This window comes from Myxocyprinus asiaticus, chromosome 2 (genome assembly GCF_019703515.2).
Source record: "Myxocyprinus asiaticus isolate MX2 ecotype Aquarium Trade chromosome 2, UBuf_Myxa_2, whole genome shotgun sequence".
NCBI lineage: Eukaryota > Metazoa > Chordata > Actinopteri > Cypriniformes > Catostomidae > Myxocyprinus > Myxocyprinus asiaticus.
In genome coordinates, this window is record NC_059345.1 from 27,754,652 (window position 1) to 27,779,473 (window position 24,822).

Below are 24,822 nucleotides of genomic sequence, written 5' to 3' on the forward strand. Positions count from 1 at the left end.
TGCCTGTCTCTCTCCACCTCCTCTCCACCCCGCCCCTCCAGCCCCCTGCCTTGGAGGAAAAGACATTAAGCTTGCGGCTAAATGTGTTTTCTCTAAAGAACTTTGATGTAAGGGCAAGGTAATTGTGGGCAGTTGGCAGGGCAGAGGAGGGACCAACAAATAATAATTAGATGCTCTATCAGTGTGAAAATATGACTGGTATGTTTGGGTTATCACTGTTGCTATAGGTTACTGAGCACATCACAAAGACTCCTTCCTTTTTTGAAGTCAGTCAAGTATCGTTCGCAAAGCCTTTCTATTTGTTTATTTTTTTTTCCCCCGTCTGAGTTTGCAGTTGCTCTTGTATCTGAGAATATAAGTTTATGACCTTTGCGATAAAATCTGATGGAAGAAAATGGCAGACGTCTTTTGTACCGTAACCTCTCTCAGAAGCCTGTCTGCATCTGATGATATCAAAAAGGCAGCTCCACCTCAGTCTGTTGCTAAGCTAAACAGACTTCTTGATGTCACAAACAGCCAGAGTCCAAACAGAAGCCGTATTTTCCTCCTCATATGTTCCATTTGTCTCTGATGTTCAAACAAATTTAACTGCTTGCTAATTCTCATACAGCCAATTATTATTCTCAGCCTAATTTTGATCAGTTTTGATTATTGTTACATAACATCTTAGAAAACTTAATTAAAACCTAAAAGCTAGTTAAATATTTAAAGCTAAAGCAATGCCCTCTACCAATATGTTTCTGAGGGGACACTTTACATGTCATGGGAAGAGCTACTACAGCCATGTACAAAACGTTAATGAACAGCCTGCTGTATATCAGCCACGACTGCCAGCAGTCAGACAGTTGGCCTGTGCCTGCTGCTCACGCCTTACGCTGGAAAAAGGCATCTAAGTGTTCCATATAAAAGCTTTCACTTTGGTCAGTTTCAAAATATTACTATTTCAGTGCATCGCCTCACCTGACATAAATACTGGTCACCCTTTAATAACTGCCTTCCAGTCTGCTGTTTGGAAGTTTATCATAGTGAAAGCCTACGTGGAAGATTCTGGAAAGGTAGCATAAATGGGATTAAAGAGAGGTTAAAAACATCTACTGGGGCTGTTGGTGGGTGATATTAAATATTGATTTATCCTGGTGTAACGACTGAGCTGCAGAGTGGGGCTAAGTGCTGCTTACAGATGGATCAATTCATCTTTTAATACAGTGTGTCCGTTAAACACAATGGAATGACCTGCATCCCTTTCCCTCTCTCTCACCCTCTCGCACACAGTGAATTCCATTTTTCGAATTTTTTCTCCATTCTGGCATCTGAGATGGAAGAGTCTCCTGTCTTTTAGATGCATGTGTAAAATATTCATGTTTTAGTGTTTGCTTGCTTGTTTTCTATTTGTCTTTTTTCCTTTGATGTCCCATCAGTGAAATAAAAGCTTTTATGGGACCTCTAACAATTTGCCTTTTTTCAAATATTTATTAAATGTATTATTGTCTACAGAGTGCAATTACTTTATTATTTATTTCTTATCCCTGTGAAATTTTCCCCCTTGGAACAACACTGAGTTGTACTTACACAGTTACTTTTTATGCATTAGTTTCAATTTAATAAGTTTAACTACTTTGTTTAATTTTACATTTCAAAATTGAAATTCACAAGCCATGTAATGATAAGGCTCCACTTTTGGAAAGAGGCCAGATTTTGATTTTAGATTTCGGCCTCGCTAATAACCCAGTTTCTGACAGATGTTGCAGTCTGACGGAGTCTGGCAAGGAGATAAAATATATTCTTGTGCTGACACTTCCCAAACTGGAATCAAAGGGTGAAAGGCCAGTGTATTAACCTATTGAGCATCCGCAGGCCTCCTCCACCCCCTCCTCTCACCTACATTATTGATGAGAGGAATATTCACTTTTCTCAAATCCCACAGCACCGGGAGACCACAAACATTTAAATGAAGCTTTGCTCACTCTCCTCGAAATCTTCACCCCCTACCTTTAGACCCAAAGCCAATGTTTGCCCTTGTTCCCTCCCTGTGTGTGTGTTAGGGTCCTATTCACACTTCCTTTTACAAAGAGTTGGGTATAATCTTGTCTGGTGTGCAGCCCTGGAAGCAATTTTCTACCCCCTTTTTCTGCTGCTGTCTTGGAAATTGCCAGCATAGGTTATTTTTGGCCGCAAAGTAAATCCTGCCATACATGGCTTTGGCCATCCAAAATTTGATTATATTCTGAACTCAGGCACTGCGCCATAGCCAGCAAGTGACATTGTTGAGTATTGCTTACATTAATTCTTTGTTCCAATTATTGAGATGTGCCAGGAAATAAAAATAGCGCCTTTTTTGGTTACTGAGTGGGTTTGAACATCTGTTTGAGTTGGTGCATGTCCCTGGCTACTTCTGAAATAATACCACACACTTATTCGTCCTATTACTTCACCCTTAGTAAGACATGACCAGAGCTCAACTCTGTGTCGATGGCCCTGATTTTACACTGTGGCTGCATAAAATCACAAATGGCCAAAACAGGACACTCTTTCAGAAATGAAACAAGCCTCTATACTGCAGACCTGCACAGCTCTGCTTATGGCAGATATCCCACAACAAATCCGGCATAAAGAATAGGCTACAATGATTCATTTATATGGCACCATATTGGAACAGAACCCCTCCAAACATGCACATAAAGAAGCCTATGTCTCCCAGATCATGCGATTTAGAGTGTCCATTATTGTAAATAGATTGCATAGGAAGAGCAGAGAAAGCAAGGTCCCTCTTAACAGATCCTTGAGGACTCTGTGTACAGTTCAGGGTCATTTAATGCTAAAAACATATAAAAAAACGCAACAAGAAAGAAAAAACAGAGCTAGCGACTTGGACACATATAAAATGGTTAATTTCCCTAGTGACATTGAAAGTTCAGATGTTGTGGATAAATTTCCCGGTTTTTATAAGAGAGCACCAGTTGTCAGATTTAAATGCAGTTATGGTATAATCCGCCACTGAATAGCACATTCTAAAAATGATTACAATAAAAGGAGAGCATTAGGCTAAGAAAATGCAACTATTAGGGCTGCCTGACTAATGCGAGATGTCACAATGTCTTCAGATGATGTGATTCTGGAAGATAAAAAAGCTCTATGATCAGTTGCCCACCAGTGGAGTGAGGTCGCAGCCCTAGCCATGTTCTGCCAGCACTTGCTTTTTCGGTCTGGGAGCCTGTGAGCGCAGAGCACCGCTCAGGAATAAAAACCGAGCAACCGCATGAAAGGAACTCTGGGCTCGCCGCACAACTGCATGTGCTTTAGACTAAATGCTTCAAAACTACTAACTACTGGAAAGCTGCACCATTATAAATAACATTGTGATAGGTTACAGCAGGAATTGAAAGCAGATGAGGGGCAAAGTAAATGCAGTGATTTGTATTGAGTATCAATCTCAATACAGCCAAAGACTTTTAAGTCGGCTGAAGCTCACAACCTATATTGCATATACACAGTTGGCACTCATTGTAATACGTTTTAAAGGCTCCCTTTATTTCTCTATCACTTGGATCTCTCAGCCAGGTGTGGAACTGAGAGAGCATGCTGTATTCTCAGCTTTCAGAGCCAAGGCAAGGACACGGCACAAACACTTATTCACTGGACCATTGTGTTTTAGCAATTTTTTTTTTTTTTTTACCAGATTATAGTATTAACCTTGTGCACCTGGGCAGCCATACAGTAATCTGGGCATATTACTAAATCGACTTGTTTGCACCTGCCAAGGTCAGTCATTTGTTCTGTTCAACTTGCTAGTACCTTTCTATTTCCAACATCTATAAGCAGCAGAGGCGTATGCTTCTCTTGCTCCCTTTTAAAACATCTGGACATGGATGTGGATGCCCATGCTAAGCAGCATGAGGCACAAAATTGTCTCACAATTGCCATTATCTGGACCCGGCTGGAACAATCCAAGGCCATATGGCTGAAGCTGGGTTATTTATACCGTAGGAAAAGCGTCACTCTAAGGCAGTGTGATGTGTAAGTACAGGGTAGACACCAGCACAATACGCTTCTGCCCGAAATACACGCCGCTGCTGATGCATCTGCGGGCAGCACTGCAGTCCTCAGGCACATGTTCTGCGGCTGGCCTGATTAAAGCCCTTGCCGCTGCGCTGACATGTGCTCCTCGCTCTGGCTTCGTTCCAGATGTTCAGAAGTTCCACCAGCCTTGCCATCTCTTCTTCTATGTTATTACTTCACTGTGCAATTGTCCTCCGTCGAAACAAAATGCATTCTGTAACCAAATTTGAGGATGGAGGGGGAAAAAAAAGGATAGAGGAGGGGAGATTATTGTGGGTGTCTTTTTCCACTTCAGCTTAGGACTGTGTGGTTATAATTTTAGATGTGGGAATGAAGGGCTGCATGCTGAACTCATTTGAGGGAAGGGCCAGCCGTGCGCCAGAGAGGTCGCGGTTAGCATGGGAGGGGCACAACGTGTACTATGACATCTTTTCTTTTTTGCATTGTTTCTTTTTTTCTGATTCCCTCAACGCCCTCTTCATTTCTCCTTCGCCTCAACCTTTTTGTACTTGCAGAGAGTTGGGGCTTCTGCCATCATGCTGGTGTAATGCACATTATAAATATCCTTTATAGCACAATGGTAAGAGAGATGTGCCCATTAGGATCTGCCAGGCCTCTCTCAGGATGGTACACACCCTTTACTGCTCTTCTGTTGCAAAGTGATCAGTAAAAATTTAATGACACCATAAAATAATAAAAATGCCATTGATTTATCGCAGCACTTGATGCGGACAGTAGTAAAGCTGCTTTAGACATTTTTCTTTTTCAAGTCTTCAAACAAAAAGCCTGATGTTATGCATATAAATTTTCTCAATGATTTTTTTTTACCATAATACTAATGCTACGATATAAATTACATAAGTTACAACCAACAAGTATATAAAACATAGTATATTAAATTTAATGGAAATTCATTGTGCAATGTTTGAAGATGTACACATTTAGTTTTATGTTCATATTCACTTTCTCAATTACAGACTGTTAATGTGCACTGTAAACAGAGTGTTACTATCTTCTATGGTTATCGGCCATGAATGAACTCTCCCTCAGTCCATTAAGTTAGACCTCAGACATCGAGGTGTCTAATCCCATTTCCATGCACAATAGCTCTCTGCCGACTCATTTTTTTAGTACATTTCTGTCTCAAAGAGGAAAAGGAGAAAGTTTAGTGTTCAAACAGTACTTAATGAAACTCACTGATGGATGCTTCTTGTTCCCCAAACTGATGTTTAATGATCCTGACTTTATAAAAGGGGTTAATTGATCAGAGAGAGCCAAACACCCCCGCAAACACACACACACACAGTTTTTGAGCCCTTCTCCAGTGGACTGTCCACAGCGCATCACCCATTGCTCGTGCGACTAATCGCACACATCAGTCAATTTGTCATCGGGGATTGCATGCCTCTTTCATTAAGTGCAATAATGCGGCCTGGTGATGAATACAGCAGCATAGGAGACTTCACACAGAGCGTGGCATGCCGAGCTAGTGCTCCAACTTATCTTTACAAAGCCACCCGGGCCCAGCGGGGATCGCTACATATGTCATAATTAGAAAACACTTAAATAAGCAAGGCAGAGTCAAGACAGGCAGCTCTTAATGACAGGCCATAAGCAGGTAGTGGTTAATTGTATATCAGAATCACTCAGATGGCAATAAATAATGATTGTTCCATCAAGCGTGGTGAGAAATTGCGGTACCCTCTCTCTCTCTCACTACCGCTCCTCTCTCTGTCTCTCAGATGCTTGAGTCATGTTTTTTGAATAATAGTAATAGTTGTCTGTAAGCACTCAGAGTTCACTTAAGAGACTTGAGTACAAGTTTTTTTTTTTTTTTTCTATACAGGTATTTATTTATTTGGTAAATATGTGTTATCATGCATCATTTGCAGACTAAATAAAAAAAAAAAAGATTAATCAAATTATTCTTTTTCTAACCTTGCAGTTTTTAAACAGTCAATGACATTGAATAAAGTCTATTTAAACTGACTCCAGGTGCAATGAGCACAGCATCATCTCAAGTAATCCACTATTGTCATGGGCTATTGACAACTTGAGCCAGAGTGATAATCTATTGCCGTGTGAAGAGCTTCCATGCTCCACGAGCTCCCTAGTGGCAAAAAGAATAGAAAACAAACAAACGAGCAAAATGGCCAAAGCAGCGCAGCTGAAAGATTAATGTGTACATTGGTATCTGTGTCTGCATGTGTGACAGGGGAGCTGTTAGCATTGTGTTGGGAGCCCGCCCGAGTGTCTGTTCAAACTGTGTGTGATAGGCATTCTCTAAAGAAAAGAGAAAGACAATTCAAGCACACCTTTTGCCTGAGATTGTATGAACACCCAGGGAGAAGAGCAAACGCTCTGGGGCTGACTCACCATAGCATGCCTGGCTTTTAGCATCTTCCAGGCCTGATCGGAGGGGGGAGAGATTACTTGTATCATGCCGAGTCAAAGTGTCTGTCTCCTCCTTGAGTCTTCAGAGAGATCAAGAAAGGGCTCCGCTAATGCCCTTCTGCACTCACGGCAGAACTAGTTCATTTAACAATGGGCCCGAGCAGTGGTCGGCCCCTCTTCCTCTGCATAATACATTAAGTGTAATGTGCTGCAACCATTAAGGAGGGCCCCCAAAAGCTATTTTATTCTGTAAATGCACACGGACATGACATTTAATATTGTCACCCGGGTGAGGAATGACAGGGGTTTATTGTGCATCAAGTGTGACATGATGCCGAGTTTAATCTGAACAGAAAGCAACACGACAAAAGGGAAAACACGGCGCTTCCCCCGAGCATGAGCCTTGAATAAATGATAGACAGGGAGCTCAGGGCAGCAGAGACAGGGGTATGTGCTGCAAAGATTAGAAAGAGGGAAAGGAAAAAAAAAGCTGAATATTTCACTGGAGGTCCCAAGCTGCATTGTGTGCACAGAATCTTTCAGTGTGTTGTTTTGAAATCCTTTTTATAAGAGTGTTCTACACTCTTATCGGTACAAGTCCCTACAGATAAAGACAGTAAGAGACTAGAGCCATGATAAAGATGGCTTGACATGGGCATGTAGAAAATGCACGCAACAAGCATGTGTGTCCTATGTTAAAGGAATAATACACCCAAATTTTTTTATTTTGTCATCATTTACCCACCCTCAGTTTGTTCCAAATCTGAATTTGAAAATCAGACTTTCCAAATAATCTGACTTTAGTTTTGGGTTGCCGCCTGTCCCGTTATGTCCATGTTCATAACATTCTACCTGTTGTGTTCCAAGGAAGAAAGTCATAACGAGTTTGGAATGAGGATGAGAATTCATTACAAGTGATGACAGAATTTGTAATTTTTGGGTAAACTAAACCTTTAACACTCATGCTATACTGGTCTACAAAGGCAAATGCATCCTATCGCAAACTATCCAAACACTAAAACTTCAAAGTTGCTTTTTTGCCAAAAAAGTGTGGATTTTTTGATGTTACTGCAATTTTCACACTGTTTTCTCTGAATCATTGTTAATCCAAATCTGTCTGTCACAGGCCTCATTATTCATGGTTGTGTACAATATGTACAATTTTCAAGTAATTTATCTGAGTAAACACAATTTTCTTTATTATACATTATTCTGTCTTTGTATGCAATATGGTATGATACAGTATCTATAGATAATAACAGACATCTGTAGACATGTAACTGCATTTATCTCAACTAGAACTGAACAGATTTTTGTTTCATGTTTCACAGGAGAGGTCTCATTATGACAACCTGAGCCATCACCTGGGTAAACTAGGCGAGGATGGAAAGATCGGTCACAGAGTCATCGACCTCACCAGGCCAGAGGATTTCGAGGGTAAGTGTTTTTCTGCCTGTAGTGGCACATTGTGTCAAATCATAATGCGACAGCTTATACATTTTGTTCACTGCACGTTGTACCCTTGAAAAGCATGTGGCATGTATCTGATGCTACTTGCTACATGACTACATTAAGGAATAAGGTCACATACAGTTCAGTCACATGGTCAGATTGACTGGATTCCATAGGCGCTTGGTTAGTGTCAGGGAAAAGCACTAATGCAGTGTGTGTATTCTGGGGGTGCACTACACAGCTGTATTTAAAGTTTTTTTACAGCTAGTTCTGATTTTCTAGTTGATGACAAGATAGATGTTGTCCTATAGGCTCGGGCTCCATAGCCACAGCGTGTGTTTGATGTGCTGTAATTGGAGGTTTAACTTCAGATTGCACCTTTTGTGGCCCTGTTCGTAAACAGTAGTGAGGAACACTCAAAACACTCTCTGTTTTTCCCATGTAAATCTTTGTAAAAGTTCCAATGAAAATCCAGAGCCAAGACACAGAGAGAAAAAAAATAAATTTTAATTGAAGATCCTGAATATGTAATGATGGGTATTATCAAATTTATAAAATGAACAGTGAGCCTTGAAACATTTAGTTGAAGATACAAACACAATTGAGCGATAATCATCAGCCTCACATAACTCTGTTGGTTTATGAGCTTTCAAAAACATAATTTATTTATTTTGGCTGGATAGAAATCTCCTCTGTAAATAGAGGTTTCGAGATGCAGTTTTTCTGGTCTGGCAGGATCTTCTATGACCAGACCAGAGCAGATTCCTACTGAGGAGTCTGTCCTACCCCTCTCTGATCAGTGAAAAAGTTGGGTCCTCAAGTCCTCCACACGGTGGGAACCTTGTCTCCTGTGGGCTCCGGTGCAGTCAGGGGAAGGGTTGAGGGCACCCAGCAGCCTGAGTGATGGGGTGTTCCTTTAGAGTTCCATGTGGAGGTGAAGGAACAGAGAATGTTCTGCCAGTAAACTCCCAGTAGAGACTGGATTAGTAGTAGGCAAAGGCCTCAGAGGTTTCTCATCCCAGGGGGAAGCAGTGGACAAGGCGCCAGTACGAGTGCTCCGAGCTCACCACGAGCCGCCCCATCTCCATCTTCCCGCAAACAAATCGAGATGAAAGATGTGAACTGCATTTTTATGATGATGCACCCCACATTAAATAGTCTCTTTTACAACCAGAGTGTGTTTATCCGTTGGGAAACACAGTGTCTGTTTACTTGGGTGTTTTGTGTTTAGAGCCTTTTTTTCAAACAAATTCCATTCCTCTCCCTGAAATATTCTAGGAATGTAAGCACCGTGGATGTGATACCTACGATAAAAAAAGCAGTACTTCATCCCTTTTATTCTGCTTATTTGCCACTAGTCTCTGTTTTATTACACTGTACCATGCAGAAGCTTCGTCAATAAAGATATCTACTCTTTTTATGCCCTTTAAATTATATATCAACTGACTAGTAAAATACCATTTGAGAATTAAATTTCTTGACATTTTAACAGAGCAAAAAGACTCATACAGTAACTGCCATTGGGAGCAAAGGAAAATCACTGAGTGGATGTTACTGCCCTCGTAACAACGGCGTGCTTCTCTGTGTGAAGGTCTTGCCCGCTGAAAGAAGCATTATATTGGAAATGGCTCGGGGTGTAAAACAGCTCTCTGTCAATGCTGTAACTCGCAGAAAGCTTTAGGTTGCTTGAACTAATATTTGGGAAGCATGCAGCAACCAAATTAACAGCTGCCAAAGTTCTAACGAGAGAGAGGGGCCGTTGGGAAATAACGGCGGGGTATGGAAATAGATAGAATTTCCTTCATTTCGCAAAAAGCCACGAGCCACATGCATCAGCTCACCACAAAGTCATTAGGTCTTTTTAAGCTCAGATGAAAAACATTAACTAATACCACAAAAGGCTTTAGTATGGCCCCTTTGTTCATTCACATATGGCAGCGTATAAGTTTTGTTTGCCTGATGGGTAGGGTCGTGCGAGTGTTTAAACTGTCTCTGTCAGAGAGGGGTCTGAGCAGAACAAAGGGTGGGTTGAAAGATTTCAGAGGGCAGGAAGTCGAGGTAATATAAGTACACTTTTGTGACAATACCAGCCAAAATGAACGTTGGCCAGGGCTGATTAACTAGGAATGGACAAATGACTTGTAATCTGATTATGTTATTACTGTTTTATTGATGTATTTGTTTGGTTAAATTGCTGCAAGGTTATTAAATGGAAATAATCTCAAATTCACTGTAGTCAAAGAAAAAAATCAAAAAGTCAGTCAGACATTTTTGTTAGAGGATCGCTTTATGAACAAGTTTGATAAACTAGATATTATTATACTGTAATAAAAACAAAGATCTTTAGGGATCCGTGAGAAACAACAATCAATAACACATTATAGTTTACCGTATAATTTATTATACTTTCCGTACCTTACCTCAGACAAAAGACAAAATACACAAAATCTATGTGTACAGAAAAGAGACGAGAGAACGACAATGACATTTCCATTCCCACTGTTGCTGTATGCATGTCAGTCTGGGTCTCCTTTAACCTACCACTTCTGAAATGGTGCACAAAGGAATTTAGCTTGCCCCTCTAAAAAAAATCTTACAACATCCAGGGTGAGATGCATGAGAATAATAGCTTTAAGAAACATGTGGTAACATGATGTGCTTTTGTCCCTATATACTCACACCAATAGACATATCTAGAAGAATTCCAAATATACAGCTGGGTGAAAACCAACAATTGGCATGTTAAAGCAATGGGCTTGTATCACATGCAAGTCACAATGGTTTAATTAGCAGAATATGAGTGCTGACATGAATTGGAGAGCCGAGCATTGTGTTGTATCTGTCTGTGCGCATTAATCCGTACTGATCCTCCTTTGCGCTGGAGAGATTCCCATTGTCAGCATTGAATACCTTAATGGAAAGGCGTCTCTTTCTTTATTTGATCATGGGCAAAAGGCCCGGCAAGTTTGCGTGATTGTTGCTTGTTTCGCAGAGCGGAGTGATGGGAGCGGATTCTTGTGTGACAGTCTTTGTGTGCCCTCGGAACAAAGTGCTAGCAGCAGTGAGAGCCTGAGAGTCTCAGCCTTTTGGCTCAGTTCCGCGTACCGTCGAGTCTGGGCCTGCTGCAGACAGGTGTGGTGGGCCAGGGCCCCTTTCGCTCGCTCACTCTCTCGATCTCTGTAATTCATACAGTCCCCCTCTGCTCTCCCTCCTGTTCACTAGGAGAGACAAATTAAATGGAGATTCTTGTATTGCTCTTTCATGTTGGGCACTGGGTCATAAATCACTATAAAGTCGATTAGAAGCCTCCTGCCGTCCCCGACCCCCATCCTGCTGTACATACCTCAGGGGGTCTCCTGTGGCATCCCAAAACATCTGCATTTATTTACACAATAACGCACCTAACTAGGTGCTTCCTAAAAGAGTCGCAGGGGGAAAAGAAATGTCAATTAATGCTAATTTGATAGGCATGTAAGCTCTCTTTTATTAAACAACAACAACCGAAAAAAAGCAGAGGGATGTAAATTGCATGTTGAGATGCGGGATGACGTCGCGCAAGGCAACCTTGCTGCCAACTCTTTGGCTGCTTTTGATTAAGGCACATCATGATTGCAGCGGTGTAAGGGGGTAGGGACCACCCGTGTCTGCAAGCGGGGCTCCTTGCCAGGGGCCCTTACTCGTCCCCGCCAAGCACCAGCTCGCAGAGGCAGACGTGCAACACCCCCTACCCAGATGCAGTCTCATACGGCGTCTAAGTTGGCTCTCATTCCTTTGGTCCGCTCAGATGACTGAAAGCACGGCATCTGTTTAGCCGCCCTGCAGCCTGCCGACACTCTACAGCAACAACAGGGCATGAGATGATTATTACAACCAGCCCCAGTCCCCCTCGCTCACTTTCTCTCTCAGCCCGTCAGTGGAGAAACAGAAAAATAGAGCTGATCTGAATCTAAAAGCAGCATAAGGGGTTGTTCAGATTGAATGAGTTCTTGCGCTAAAAAAGTTGGATGTAGTGCAACGAATAGAACTGAATGCAGGTGTCCTGATACTTTTTTAAAAGATTATGTTCTATTTAACTTAGACACGGTGTCTAAAAAATGTGGCGCTCCAGCAGAAAAACTGTCAAAAATGTCAATCTAAAATTTCCATGTTTACATAGAAATACAATCGGAAAAAAGCACAGGCGGACACAAAAATGCATTCGAAATCCAGCTGCTGTTTTTCTGTCTTGCCACTCCAGCATGTTGTATCGCTTTTCCTCATAAGCTGTTCACCTCTGCCTATATCTGCATGCATGCCAGTATATAAATTGCTGAATCAGTGTCAGTGGTAAAGTAATGGCATGGGGGTGAATCGTAAATTAGAGCCGGCCATCTCTACACCCTAAGCAGACAGTGGCTGTCGTGTCTGGGTGAGGTAGCTGAGTGAGTGAGCAAGTGAGCGTGCGAGCGAACACTGGGCTGGCAAGGTAATGAATGCCTTCATCTGGCCCTGGCAGTCAGCAGATTGCCCAGCGTTGATGGATACTGTCAGCCCTACGCCACACTACATTTCATTGCACAATAAACATGGCTGTCAAAACCAAACAAAGTGAAATCAATTTATCCTGCATGCTGAGCGCGTGCTAAATGAAATTAATGTACTGTGCGGGGAAGGGTGCTGCTGTATAATCCCCGCACCCCTGGCGGCTTGCTCGCGGGCTTCGCCGACAGAAGGGCTGTGTCGTTCCATACGGAGAGGGCTGGAACTAGGCAGATATTTGTAGTGTGTTTGGTTGTACAAAGTTATTGCATGTTTCTGAGGTATGTGAAGGGCTGCGGTGGTGCTGCCTTTGCCTGAATAATAAAGGAAGATCGTAGAGAGGCAAGATCATAGAGTGCCAGCGAGAGAGAGTGAGAGAGAAAGAGTCAGATGCCAGTGGACCTGCAGCAGTGACGGCAGATGCTGACTGATGCACCATGACTGTGTGGAGCTCTAAACTGTGCTGGCCAGCCAGATAAAGGCCAACCCTTTCTGGATTAGGAATGTGCTGGTATGATTGTTAAACATGACATGTGTAAATGGATCTTTGGGGCCCTGAGCAAAGCCATTCTGCCGAGCAGAGCCGGGGGAATAGAGCCTCCTGCTGGCTCTCTGAAACTTAGACCTGATCTCTGGCAGGACCCCTGTGTGATGTGTGCGTGTGTATTTGAGAACAGAGAAGGTTAATCTTGCGAGAAGATTCCACTGTGGCCTCTTTTCGTGCTCCTCCCTCTCTGAGTAGCAGCGCACTGCCCTTGGAATAATTGGCGTGTCACACATTAATAGCAGTACAGTGCCAAGATCCATTACTTAACCAGAGTTTTTATTTTGTTTATCAACACCAGTGATAATAGAAATCAAAAGCAGGTACTGTGTGCCAAGACTTGAAAGTTTCAGGGTTCTAATGAATACACATCACATGTGGATGATGAAATATTCATGGCTGATTCCAAGCCTTCTTATCCAGTTTTTGGATCATTAAAGATGTATCGTAGCATATGGAAAGGCTTTATTTTTCAAGACTTGTTTATCAACATTTTTTTGTTTGTTGAAATATTCATACAGCTTTTATTTAATTCTTTCACATCTTAAATATAAAAGGAAGCAAATGTGCATGCAAACAGAATCATTTTCACTCTGCTGTAAATTTAAATACAAAAACTGGGGGACACACTTGCTGATTGTGAATGGCCTGATTGAAGAGTTGTTACACTCTTGAGCACAGTCTGTTTGCCCTTTATCACACTCTTGCTGTGATAGAGAGTAAAGTTAGAAGAGATTTTATCCAAAGCAACTTATAGTACAATTATTACAGAAACAACCCCGCTGGGGTTTCTCAACCGTGCAGGGTTTGAACCTACAAGCTTTCGGTTATCAGCCCCAGTTTAACCATTAGGCCATCACACCCCCCATCACATAAAGAAATATATTTTGTCAGGACTGTGCCACTGGCCCTCTCCCCTCATTTTACCTCACTTACGCAAACACCCTCCTGCCACATTGATATTCAGAACATTACCATTACAACATCACGACAGCCATCCAGAAATGTACAGCAGTTCAAACTCAGCAATGAATGTTGAGACCCAGACAAAATATTTAAAAGGCATTATAGTCAAGCTCCTCTTTATCTGGTTTGAGCTAGTTTCCACTCTTCAAGAGTTGCTCTATCATCAATGGTGTTTTGTTCTACATTCCAAAGCATGGGCTTGTCCAGTCCAGCTTTGGGATGGGCACCCTGGAGTATAAGGTATGCCTTTTTTCACTTGGGATCCCCAAGCCCAGTGCTGTGGTTCAGCTCCAGTCACACTGATGTGCTGATGGATACCCTGCACTACTAAGTTGTATAATGGTTTGCACCAACTCTCTCCTTCTTGCTTTGGTGTTCCTAACGAGTAAGGAACTGAATGGCTCTGCAGATAAACAGCATCATTATTATTGTTGGCCAACAGGAGGCGCCAGCAATACCGAAGCACGGGTCTACAGGGAACCTCGGGGAAGGAACAGCAACGAACCTCACATTAAACGGCCCATGAACGCCTTCATGGTCTGGGCCAAAGATGAGCGCCGCAAAATCCTCCAGGCCTTCCCAGACATGCACAACTCCAACATCAGCAAAATCTTGGGTAAGTCTAAGCCCCCAAATCAATCACGACCAGCAGCCATAGCCGTCTACATTGGCCTTTCCGTTTTGATTTGGTATGACTCCATGTGCCGTAAGCATAAACTGAACCTCTGCCCAGTGTCTCTGCAGTGCTGTCCAGGGAACTATTGTAAAGTGGTTCAGTCAGACACTGGCGAAAAATGGATTTGCTTATTTTGGATCACTCTAGCTCAATGGTCTTGGTAACACATTTATTTAAAGAGTCATTCTACTTATTGGAATGACTTTGCTTGTCTTTGGTGTAACAGCTCAAGGAATATTTTTATTGTAGGCTTGGAATTTGTATGTATGCTTTTCTACCATATATAAATTAAAATTCAGAACACTATTGTTATAAAGACGCTCTGTTAATGACAGTATGACTTAGAACAGCATTTAGAAACACTAATCCTCTGTTGAGGTGAAGGGAGGGACTGTTTTTACCAAACTGAAACAGCCCAATGTTTTGGATCAAAACCAAGACTTACAAGACTAAAATGTATCTGCACCATTAACAGAGAGGGTGTGTTTTATGTTAATGGAGTACAACTTGGAATATACTGGACCTTGAATTTCATAAAAAAAATAAAAATAAAAAAAAGATAATCATATCAAAGCCAGTTTTTCTTTCTAAGCAATCAATAGACACGTATCTTAACATTACACTGCTACTATTCAATATGTTTTCAGTGAAAATTATGTTCAAGCTATTGCCACACCTGCCTAAACTTCTTTTCCAAATAATTCTGCACAATTCAATGTGGCTGAAACCAACGAGCACGTTAAACTTGATGACGTGTTGCCCATAGAAGCAGCTCAATTAGATGGATTTAGTGGCTATCACGTGGGCAGTGTTTGTCATGAAAAAATGACAGGGCTAAATGGGTCTTGTTCCACAGTACAGAGAGTCAATAGATCAAAGCAACTAAATGTCCCGTCAGCCTGGACATTCTGAAAGCTGGAGATATTTACTGGCCTGTTGTTTCTGCTAATGCAGCAATGGTAATGGTCATGCAGTTACCCTCTATTCAGAACAGCGGTGCTTTTTACAAAAAAATTCAGCTGAATTGTTGTACATTGTGTTTGTTCATTTTAACATGATATGTAAACATGCAAGCAAAAATGTACTTTAATAACATTGGATGCTTAAATATTATTCATTAGAAACCACTTTAAAATTACAGTGTTAATATTCATTGTCTTTTTCCCAAAAGGTGTTTACATTTAAGAATATTTCACCCAAAAATAAAAATTCTCTCAATTCTCTCAAAGCCTGTATGACTTTCTTTCTTATGTGGAACACAAAAGGAAATGTTTTAATAGGATTGCGGTCTGATGAGAAACAACCTGAAAGTAATTTTACAGGGAAAATCTTGTGATCTGTTGCACATTCATGAGTATTTGAGAGAAGCTCGTTCACAGTGACATGCTTGTTCATGTGAGAACTTGTGTTGTTTTTTAGTGCTTAACGCAAGTCACTGTGAACGGGCAACGGACGTCAAGATTCATTTTAGGTTGTTTCTCACCAAAACTTTTTATGTCTTCAGAGGACCTGGATTATGACGCATAAAACACATGGACTGTTTATGATAGTTTTAGCTCATTTTTTTTTCAAGTTATAACGACTGCGATATGAATTGAAACATCTCTTTTTGGGTTCCACATAAGATAGAAACCATTTGGAATGACATGAGGGTAGGTAAATTATGACAGAATTATGACATGAACTATCTCTTTAATTGTTTTTTTGTGATTGTCTTTACAAAACATATCCTAACTTATCACCTCCTGTGGTCATCAGGATCTCGCTGGAAGTCCATGACAAATCAGGAGAAACAGCCGTACTATGAGGAGCAGGCACGGCTCAGCAAAATCCACCTGGAGAAATACCCCAACTACAAGTACAAGCCTCGGCCTAAGCGCACCTGCATCATCGATGGCAAGAAGCTGCGCATCGGCGAGTACAAGCAGATGATGAGGTCGAGGAGGCAGGAGATGAGGCAGTTCTTCACTGTGGGGTAGGTTCACCATGCATTGGCCTCTGCTTAAACCCTGTGTACTCTTAATGAAGCCAGCTTAGAGCTCACACAATAGACAGGTAATGACTCCATGCAGTGTGCCAGCTCCTGATGTAAAGCCAGTGACCCTCTAATCAGCTTGATTGGAGTAATTAAGCCATTTAGCTCGTTTAACACTGCCTGTCATTTTACACTCACTGAGCACTTTATTAGGAACACCTGTACACCTACTTATTCATGTGATTATCTAATAATCCAATTGTATGGCAGCAGTGCAATGCAAAAAAAATCATGCAGATACAGGCAGTGCTGAACGGATTACTTGTGAATTGTAATCAGGTACTGATTACAAATTACATGACAAAAAATGCAGTCAGTAATGTGATCTCATAGATTACATTTTTGGGTTAATCTAATCTGATTACTTTTGGGTTACTTTCAACCAAATTATATTTTATTTTATGACACATGCATTTGAGTAGGACAATCATTTTAACATAAAAGTACAAAGAGGAAGAAAATGTATTCCATTCTTCATTACTAATGAAAATAGCCTCATGAAACGAGCTCCTTATGACATTAATTACATTAATGAAATCAACATTAAATCTAACAGCAATGACAGTGTATGGCCAAAGTTTATAATTCAAAACACTGAGATCAAGTTCATTTTAAGTGCATAAAACAATATCAACATCATAAAATGAATGAAAATGAATGACCATGAAATCAACTGCAACTACACTGCCTAGGTCCCTGTGGGCAGGACCCTTAGAGATGGAATTGAAGCAATTAAGTTCAATGTGTGAGCTGCACACCATTGGTGAGGTAGTAAGAAATAATATATATATTTAAACAAATCTAGTTTATTTTAAGTGCAAAAAAAAAACAATAAAAACATTACATAAAACAAACAGTAATTAACCTGAAATCAACAGCAATGACATTGCTAGGTCGAAGCTAACAGCTCAAAACTCTGACACACTTACTTTTAACCCTTACTACTTATTAATAGTCCATCACCTATTCCTTAGCTGAGGTGCATGTCTTACTGTTGTAATTTAAAAGATGCACATGCTCAAAATGTTCATCTGTGAGACTATTGCTCTTCGGGTTAAGAATATGATGATATTGTTATAATAATGATCAATAAAATCAATTAAACTGCCGTTGCAATGTTAATATGTAATCATGTAATCTATAAAAAGTAACTAATTCTATTACAAGTATTTTAAAATGTAATTTATTCCGAGTACTTATTTTTTTTATCCTATTACGTAATCCATATTACATGTAATCCGATACAACCCAGCACTGGATACGGGTCAGGAGCTTCAGTTAATGTTTACATCAACCATCAGAATGGTGAAAAAATTTTATCTTTTCAAGTGATTTCAACTGTGGCATGATTGTTGGTGCCAGACGGGCTGGTTTGATTATTTCTGTAACTGCTGATCTCCTTGGGATTTTCACATACAACAGTTTCTAGAGATTCCTCAGAATGGTGCCAAAAAAAAAACCATCCAGTGAGCGGCAGTTCTGCAGATGGAAACGCCTTGTTGACGAGAGAGGTCAACAGAGAATAGCCAAATTGGTTCTAGCTGACAGAAAGGCTATGGTAAACTCAGATAACTACTTTGTACAATTGTGTGAGCATAATAGCATGCACAACACGTCGAACCTTGAGGCGGATGTGCTACAACGGCAGAAGACCACGTCAGGAACTTTATTAGGGCCATAGTGTTCCTAATAAAGTTCTCAGAGTGTATATGGCCCTTGCACTTCAGTTTGATCTAAAAAGTTTCCAAGCAAGAAAGAAATGCCTTTTGTCATATACGTGGTCCCTTTGTGATTATATGCAGTGGTGACACTGTTATATATTTTTTCTCAGAGGAGGGAAGTATATAGCTTCAGGATTTGATCTTGGGTCAAATCCCATTGACAAAACAGTATTTTCTTTCAGCTGCTTAAAAGTAGTGGTTTATCAAATTTAGACTGTAACAGAGGGCAGTGGGACTCATGTGGCCATTATTTTAGGATATTAGGGTTGAGTATGAATGTAGAGAGGGCTGCGGGGCAGATGTTTGGAGCTCAACTCTATAATTTACTGCGTGTGGTGAGTGAAGAAAATGCCTGCTCCAGGTGTTTCCACTTCAACAGCAAGAAATACGAGTGCTGGAGTATCAATCAGCCTGTAAAAGATCAGGAGACGTGCGTCTACCAACCAATTGGCTTTGTCGCCCTGAAAGAAATGAGTGTCATTTTCACAATCATGCCCAAATCGTTGTCACTGATTGGAAATCATTTTTACAGGGCTACTGGCTGGGGATGTTCCCCTGTTAAGAGCATAAATCTAAGTGTTAAAATCAAGAGCTTTACATTTTCGACCAGTGTTGTGTGCGCTTCTGTACATTCTTTCCATTCTCTAATTCCCTAAGACTGTAATTGTTTTCCTTAAGAAACGTTAAACTAGTCATCTGTCTCTCAAAAGCTCTTAAGCTTCTCTGAGCTTTGCAAGAAGTAAAAAAAGAGTCCACTGGCACTTCATAAGCATAAATCTGTTTTTCGTTCTCCACCTTTGTATCAGGCAGCAGCCACAGACACAGATTCCCATCACCACCAGCGCAGGTGTCGTCTACCCTGGTGCCATAACCATGGCGACCACCACACCCTCCCCTCACATGACATCAGACTGCTCCAGTGCATCAGCCAGCCCCGAGCCCACCATCCCTGTCATTCAGAGCACCTTCAACATGAAGATGGAGTCCGGCAGCCTGGTTCCCAACAACCCAGTGAATGGAGAGGATGAGATGGACATGTACGAGGACTTTGAGGATGAGCCCAAATCGGACTACAGCAGTGAGAATGACACACACGAGCATGTCAGTGCCAACTGAGGCAGTGAAGAATATCCTTTTATTAGAGGGAATACTGAAGAAGACGGAAAAGAAAAATTATTAAATCCAAAATAGAAAAACTTGTTTCTGATGATATACCTTTTGGGAGCCAGCATGCAGATGTGGCTCCTGCAGATTTAACAGCTATTGTTTAATTTTGGGGGTTTTATTTTTATTTTATTGATTTTTTTTTTCTTGTGTTTTGATCATGAACAATTTTAGGGTATTTCCTACAACATTCTGGATAATAGGACTTAACGATTTAAACATTTCATATGAATGCATAACTCAGTCTTACTTCATTTCATATAAATTTACACATGTACAGTACATGTACTTTTTTTTTTTTGAAGCGTACATTACTGTTTTTGATGGGGTTCTATATCTCACTCAGGTATGCTGTACCAGCCAACAGCTTGTGAATGTTTTTAATCAGAACTATTTAAACTGAAAAAGACAACAAAACTTCATTTGACATTTCATAATGCGAAAAAATTGACAAGTCCTTACATTTTCTGAACCATAGAGGGAAGGCCTAAAACTCCCCATTATTCTTATTATTTTGATTAATGTTGTTGTTTTAAAATGTCCAGATGTGCCAAACATATCATAAGCTTCCTGCTCTTAAATCTTAAAATGTAAAGTCTTAAGGGAGACACCGCACGAGTCTCAGACAATCCTTACAATATCACAGAACTTAAAAAGCCCACACTTTTCACCTCTCCACTGTATACCATGTTAAAATGCTCAGGAACTAAGAGTGTCATAGTTCTCTGGGAGGTTGAATGCAGTGATTGCCCAAACAGCACCCTCTCTCAGCCCTCTAGTTCAGTCTTACCCGCTCAGTTCTTAATCACACTGATTGTAATCAGGCCAGAATGCCAAGGGGCCAAATGGCATCCAATCTGCAGAATTGGACAGGCAGTGAAAGGCAGCTTTGGTGTATTACAATCACAAATTGCTGTTGTGCAATATGTACATGCACATTCTGCTAAACTCTTCAGCCCCGTTTTCCAGGGCAGAACATTTAAAGTCTTTTATTTACGCTTAAGTCTTTTGGACATTGTAAATCTTAACTGACAGAAGATAGTCTTAAAGCAGAGCACGCCCTTTGGGTTTCTGCAGTGTGTTCATCATTAAGTCTTAAGAGAACACCCAGTTTATCTGGATGTTTTTGGCCAGTTATGCAAAGTGTTGGTTAAGGAAAAAAAAAGAAGAAGAAGTAAATAACAAAATATGGCATTTATTTGACAAATCTTCCTGTCAAAAAATTTGTGGATATATATTGCCTATGCACTTGGATAATTTAGCATTTAAACCGAATTATTTTGACATTATTTAAATATATGCTTCAACTAGTCGATCTGAAAACGTAGAAAGACAAATCTGCCGGATGTGGCAATTTCAATCATTTTGCTTTGATTGGATCTGTTTTGAGCACTTGAAAAAGAAAAAAAAACAATCAAGTCAATACGTTTAGACTCATGCTGCTAATGTGTCCTTTGTATTCAAATAGGCAGTCCTGCAGCTCAACTAAATCATGCGGTAGAACAGATCTCATGTTGTTTCCATGTGGAAGGACAGCCAAGAAGCAGCTAGCGGTCAGGGCCTCTTGTTTTAGACTTTGGCCCTACTGAAAGCTCCAGCAGGGCATGAGTGCCATTCACCTCTATTTACCTGACCTCTGCCCAGCGCACACCCTGCCTCAAGGGGCTGCCATCTGGCTCCCAGCATCGGCCCATGCCCAAGAGAAGGTACCAAACAATGGAGACGAGGCCCGTGTGGTTTATTGTACTGTCTCTCCATCAAAGTTTACGCGAAAGGCCGCGGCCAGAAGATGCCCATGAGGTGCTAGCGAGCAGATGGAACAAGTAGATCAAGCTGTGGGGGATTATTAAAATGACTGACGAGTCGGTATCATATGAAATACAGCATTATTAATGCATGAGTCCCGCTATTTTCCCTTTGCCCTTGAACCTGCCTGTTTCATCAATAACCTAGAGATTAGAATAGACAGTAAATGTCATAGCGAGGCTGCTGGTCACTGTATTACCTCCAAAGGTCTAAAAGGTACCAATGGGTATTAAGCGCTTATTTCTCCAGCAGTTAAAGCATTAACTCTTATACTTAGCCCCCCTCTTTGAAAAGCATGTACTTAATTCGTAGAAGTTTTGAGCAGTTCTCTAGAAGCTTGTATTCGTACCTTTATTTTGTTTGTTTTGTTTTAGTTTGTTGTAATTTTCACATAAGGGACAGTACTTGGCTGGGTGTCCCTTGACATCCACATTCATTCTGTTTTTTGTTTTTTTTTTCACTGCTTATAATGCAATGTTTACTGTTTAAAGCTGTTATATCTGTTTGCTGGTGGATTGGTTGATTTGTACGTGATTTGTACATATTTCCTTGACCATGATAAGCCAGTTCTGTAGGCTGGTAGTAGACAAAAGGACTGTTGTTGGGACTGAAACTTGATTGCGCTTGTATAAGTCTAAAAAAAAAAAGAAAAGAAAAAAAAAAGACAATTTCAATCTCACACAGAGACAATGATTCATAAGTGTTACAAGCACTGGATATAAATGGTATTTTTATCAATTCTGACTAATGTGAAGCTGTTGTGCGAGAAAAAAAAAGAAAGAAAAAAAATCTACATGAACAAGTCACCTGTTTGGACTCATGTGAGCACACCTCACAGTTGCCAGATTTTAGTCATTTTTCTTTCAACATTTTTTGTTTATTTATGCAAAGACACGTGATGAATGAACACTTTGTTTAAGCTCCAGTGCTGCCTAGGGGAGAAAGAGCAGTATACTCGACAGAGAGGCTCATGTAGTGACTGGCCAACTGAGACGCACCGGACTTCAGTAGCACATTTTAATGGTCATGTATGTTTGTGTTGTATATTGTATTTGAAGCTCTCTAGTGCGTATAGACATTTATTGTATTTATTAGCCATTGTTGGCTCTAAAAGTGTCAGTAGAACATAATTAAAGGACAATCAGAGAACAAGAATAAAAAAAGTAAAATTTTAAACCGAATTGGAGCTCAAAACTGTTTCTTTTTCTTTCTTAAAAAATTATTTTGCCATCTCATCAGTTTTTTTTTCTCTTTACATTGTAAATATAACATAGGAAAATAGAATTCTATTTTTGTTCACGGATACTTGTACTGAAGTATAAATTATGTATTTTACTTTTCATTTTTTGTGTATGTTGTTGGTCATTGTAAAAAAGAAAAAAAAAAAAGAAAAAAATAATCACAAACTGACAATTCACTGTACCTCATGTAGTTGCTGAATGCGCACCCCTGTTGATTGAGTAGTATTGGACAGACAGCTGAGACACCCGGGCATCTCACTTTCATGTGTTTCAGTGATGAACTTCGCACTCCATGCTGAGTTATCCAGCCATTTCCTATTACATTCTGGCTTCCTTCTATGTTGTAAGTGCATTCTGTAGCAAAGGACAAATCTTCAAATCAATGCACGTAATAATTTTTCTTTCTTTTTTTTTTTTCTAAATGCAGAGGTACTTGATGAAGTTTTAATAATTGGTTATGTGCCAAATTTGGATGAGAGAATATGTAATTGCAGGGCATAATTTGTGCCATATCATACAGCATCATTTAAAAACACACCTGAGCATATTGTCCATTGGGTATGTGCAAATATTTATTTGTTTTTTATGCTGCACAATGCAGATCCACTCTGTGCATTTGAGGTTCTCATACAGTATTTTTCTCTGTGTTGTTTCATAATGTTTAATAGAACTTTTCCCATCCAGCCAAGAGCAACTAAGACTATAATACATAACTTTCACTGCCATATTAATGCAAAGTAGGTACAATAACTGAGGATAAAGTGTGGGGGTTTCTATTTATCTTACTGTAATGCTTTTTTTTTTAATTATTATTATTTTTTTTTTGTTTTTGGTATGGACATTTGTGATGTATATTGTGGGATAGTTTTTGTTAATTTAATCAGCACATTTCACTGACATGCTGGACTGACATGCTAGCTGCTGTTCAGAAGAATACAATTTTGCTGTCAGAGGCAACATATGTTGTTGTCAATGGTACTTTGCTTTTAGATTTCTGTTGTCTTTAAAGAAACATTGTGTTTAGCTCCTCTTTCGCTAAGGACACTCTTATTTTGAATTCTGCTAGCAGCCTGATAACATTTTTCTTTCATTTTGTCTGTGTGCTTGTGCGCGCACACGCGCGCGTGTGTGTGTGTGTGTGTATAGAGACCGGTTTCTCAGCAGGTACATACACCCATGGCAGGTATTAATTTTCAGGCATTAAAGATAGTATAGTATATGTTGCTGCTTTTGAAAAAAAAAAAAAAGTTTTAATCCTGAAAGTGTAAATAGTTTATCATAATATCTTGTACAGTCCAGTGTAAAGTTTTTAATTGAACTTAAAAAAGTTTGCCATCACATTTGTGTTCACATTCTTCTTTATACAGTACAAAAGACAGCTATTTGCTAAGGATATTATTGTTTAAAAAAAAAAAAAAAAAAAAAAAGGTACTAAAAATATTTTTGCTTGGCTTTAGTATGTAAACCAGCAAGCCATTGGTTTCCATGTGCAGTATTGACGTGAGGTAAACTAATTAATGCTACAGTTGTATGTCCAGAGACTAGTCTTCTCTGTAATGGTAGTGTTATTATATCAAATAAAATAAACCAGATGAATGACACATTTCGGTGTATTTAGACACCTTAGTGGATTGTACAAATATCTAGGTTGTCTCCCCACAAGCAGCATTTGGCATATTGTAATGTAACACATTTCTACAGTATATTCTCAATTCACTGATGTACGACGGCAGATGAGGGTGTTCCTGCCTGTTTGCTTATTTACCTCAAGAGTTCCTCTTTTTCCATATAAGATAGACTACACACACATGTATGACAAAATCGTCTCACCATCATTCAATCTTTTGTACTGCTGTTGACACTTACAAATTAAAGAGACATTTTGTTTTATATTGTGTTTGTTTGTTTGTTTTTTTTTTAACATTCTTTATTCTTGGTAATATATTAATGTCAGTCACCATATTTAAAATAGTATTTAACTGGAAAAATTATTATTTTTAAATGAATCATTTGGAGTTTGTTGTGCTAAACGAGTAAGTAAATGGGATAAATTTACAGCATGTGCTTTGAGCTAAATATAAGCTGCCAAAATAAATGCAACGGCTGAAGGGCAATTGCGACTAAAGAGATAACTAAAACATTTACATACCTACAGTATGTGTATTAGTAAGCAAAGAGGCAAACTGTATACTGTACACTAAAACAATTTACATATTGAATGGCAGCCTTGTTAAGCGTTTTTATGTGCA

The 24,822-nt window shown here is 40.0% G+C and overlaps 1 protein-coding gene across 19 annotated transcripts in view; it reads left to right on the top strand.

Annotated features, from left to right (window-relative positions):
* The window catches only part of LOC127450578 (transcription factor SOX-6-like), a 178,689-nt gene extending 154,226 nt beyond the window's left edge, over positions 1-24,463 (top strand). For all 19 annotated transcript variants that reach the window (XM_051714888.1, XM_051714843.1, XM_051714933.1 and 16 more), the window contains 4 exons: positions 7,782-7,887; positions 14,373-14,546; positions 16,365-16,581; positions 19,169-24,463. In XM_051714888.1, the coding sequence (XP_051570848.1) occupies positions 7,782-7,887; positions 14,373-14,546; positions 16,365-16,581; positions 19,169-19,478 (807 nt within the window). In that variant the 3' untranslated portion in view covers positions 19,479-24,463. The remainder of the gene's footprint in view (positions 1-7,781; positions 7,888-14,372; positions 14,547-16,364; positions 16,582-19,168) is intronic.
* Positions 24,464-24,822: the final 359 nt, after the last annotated feature.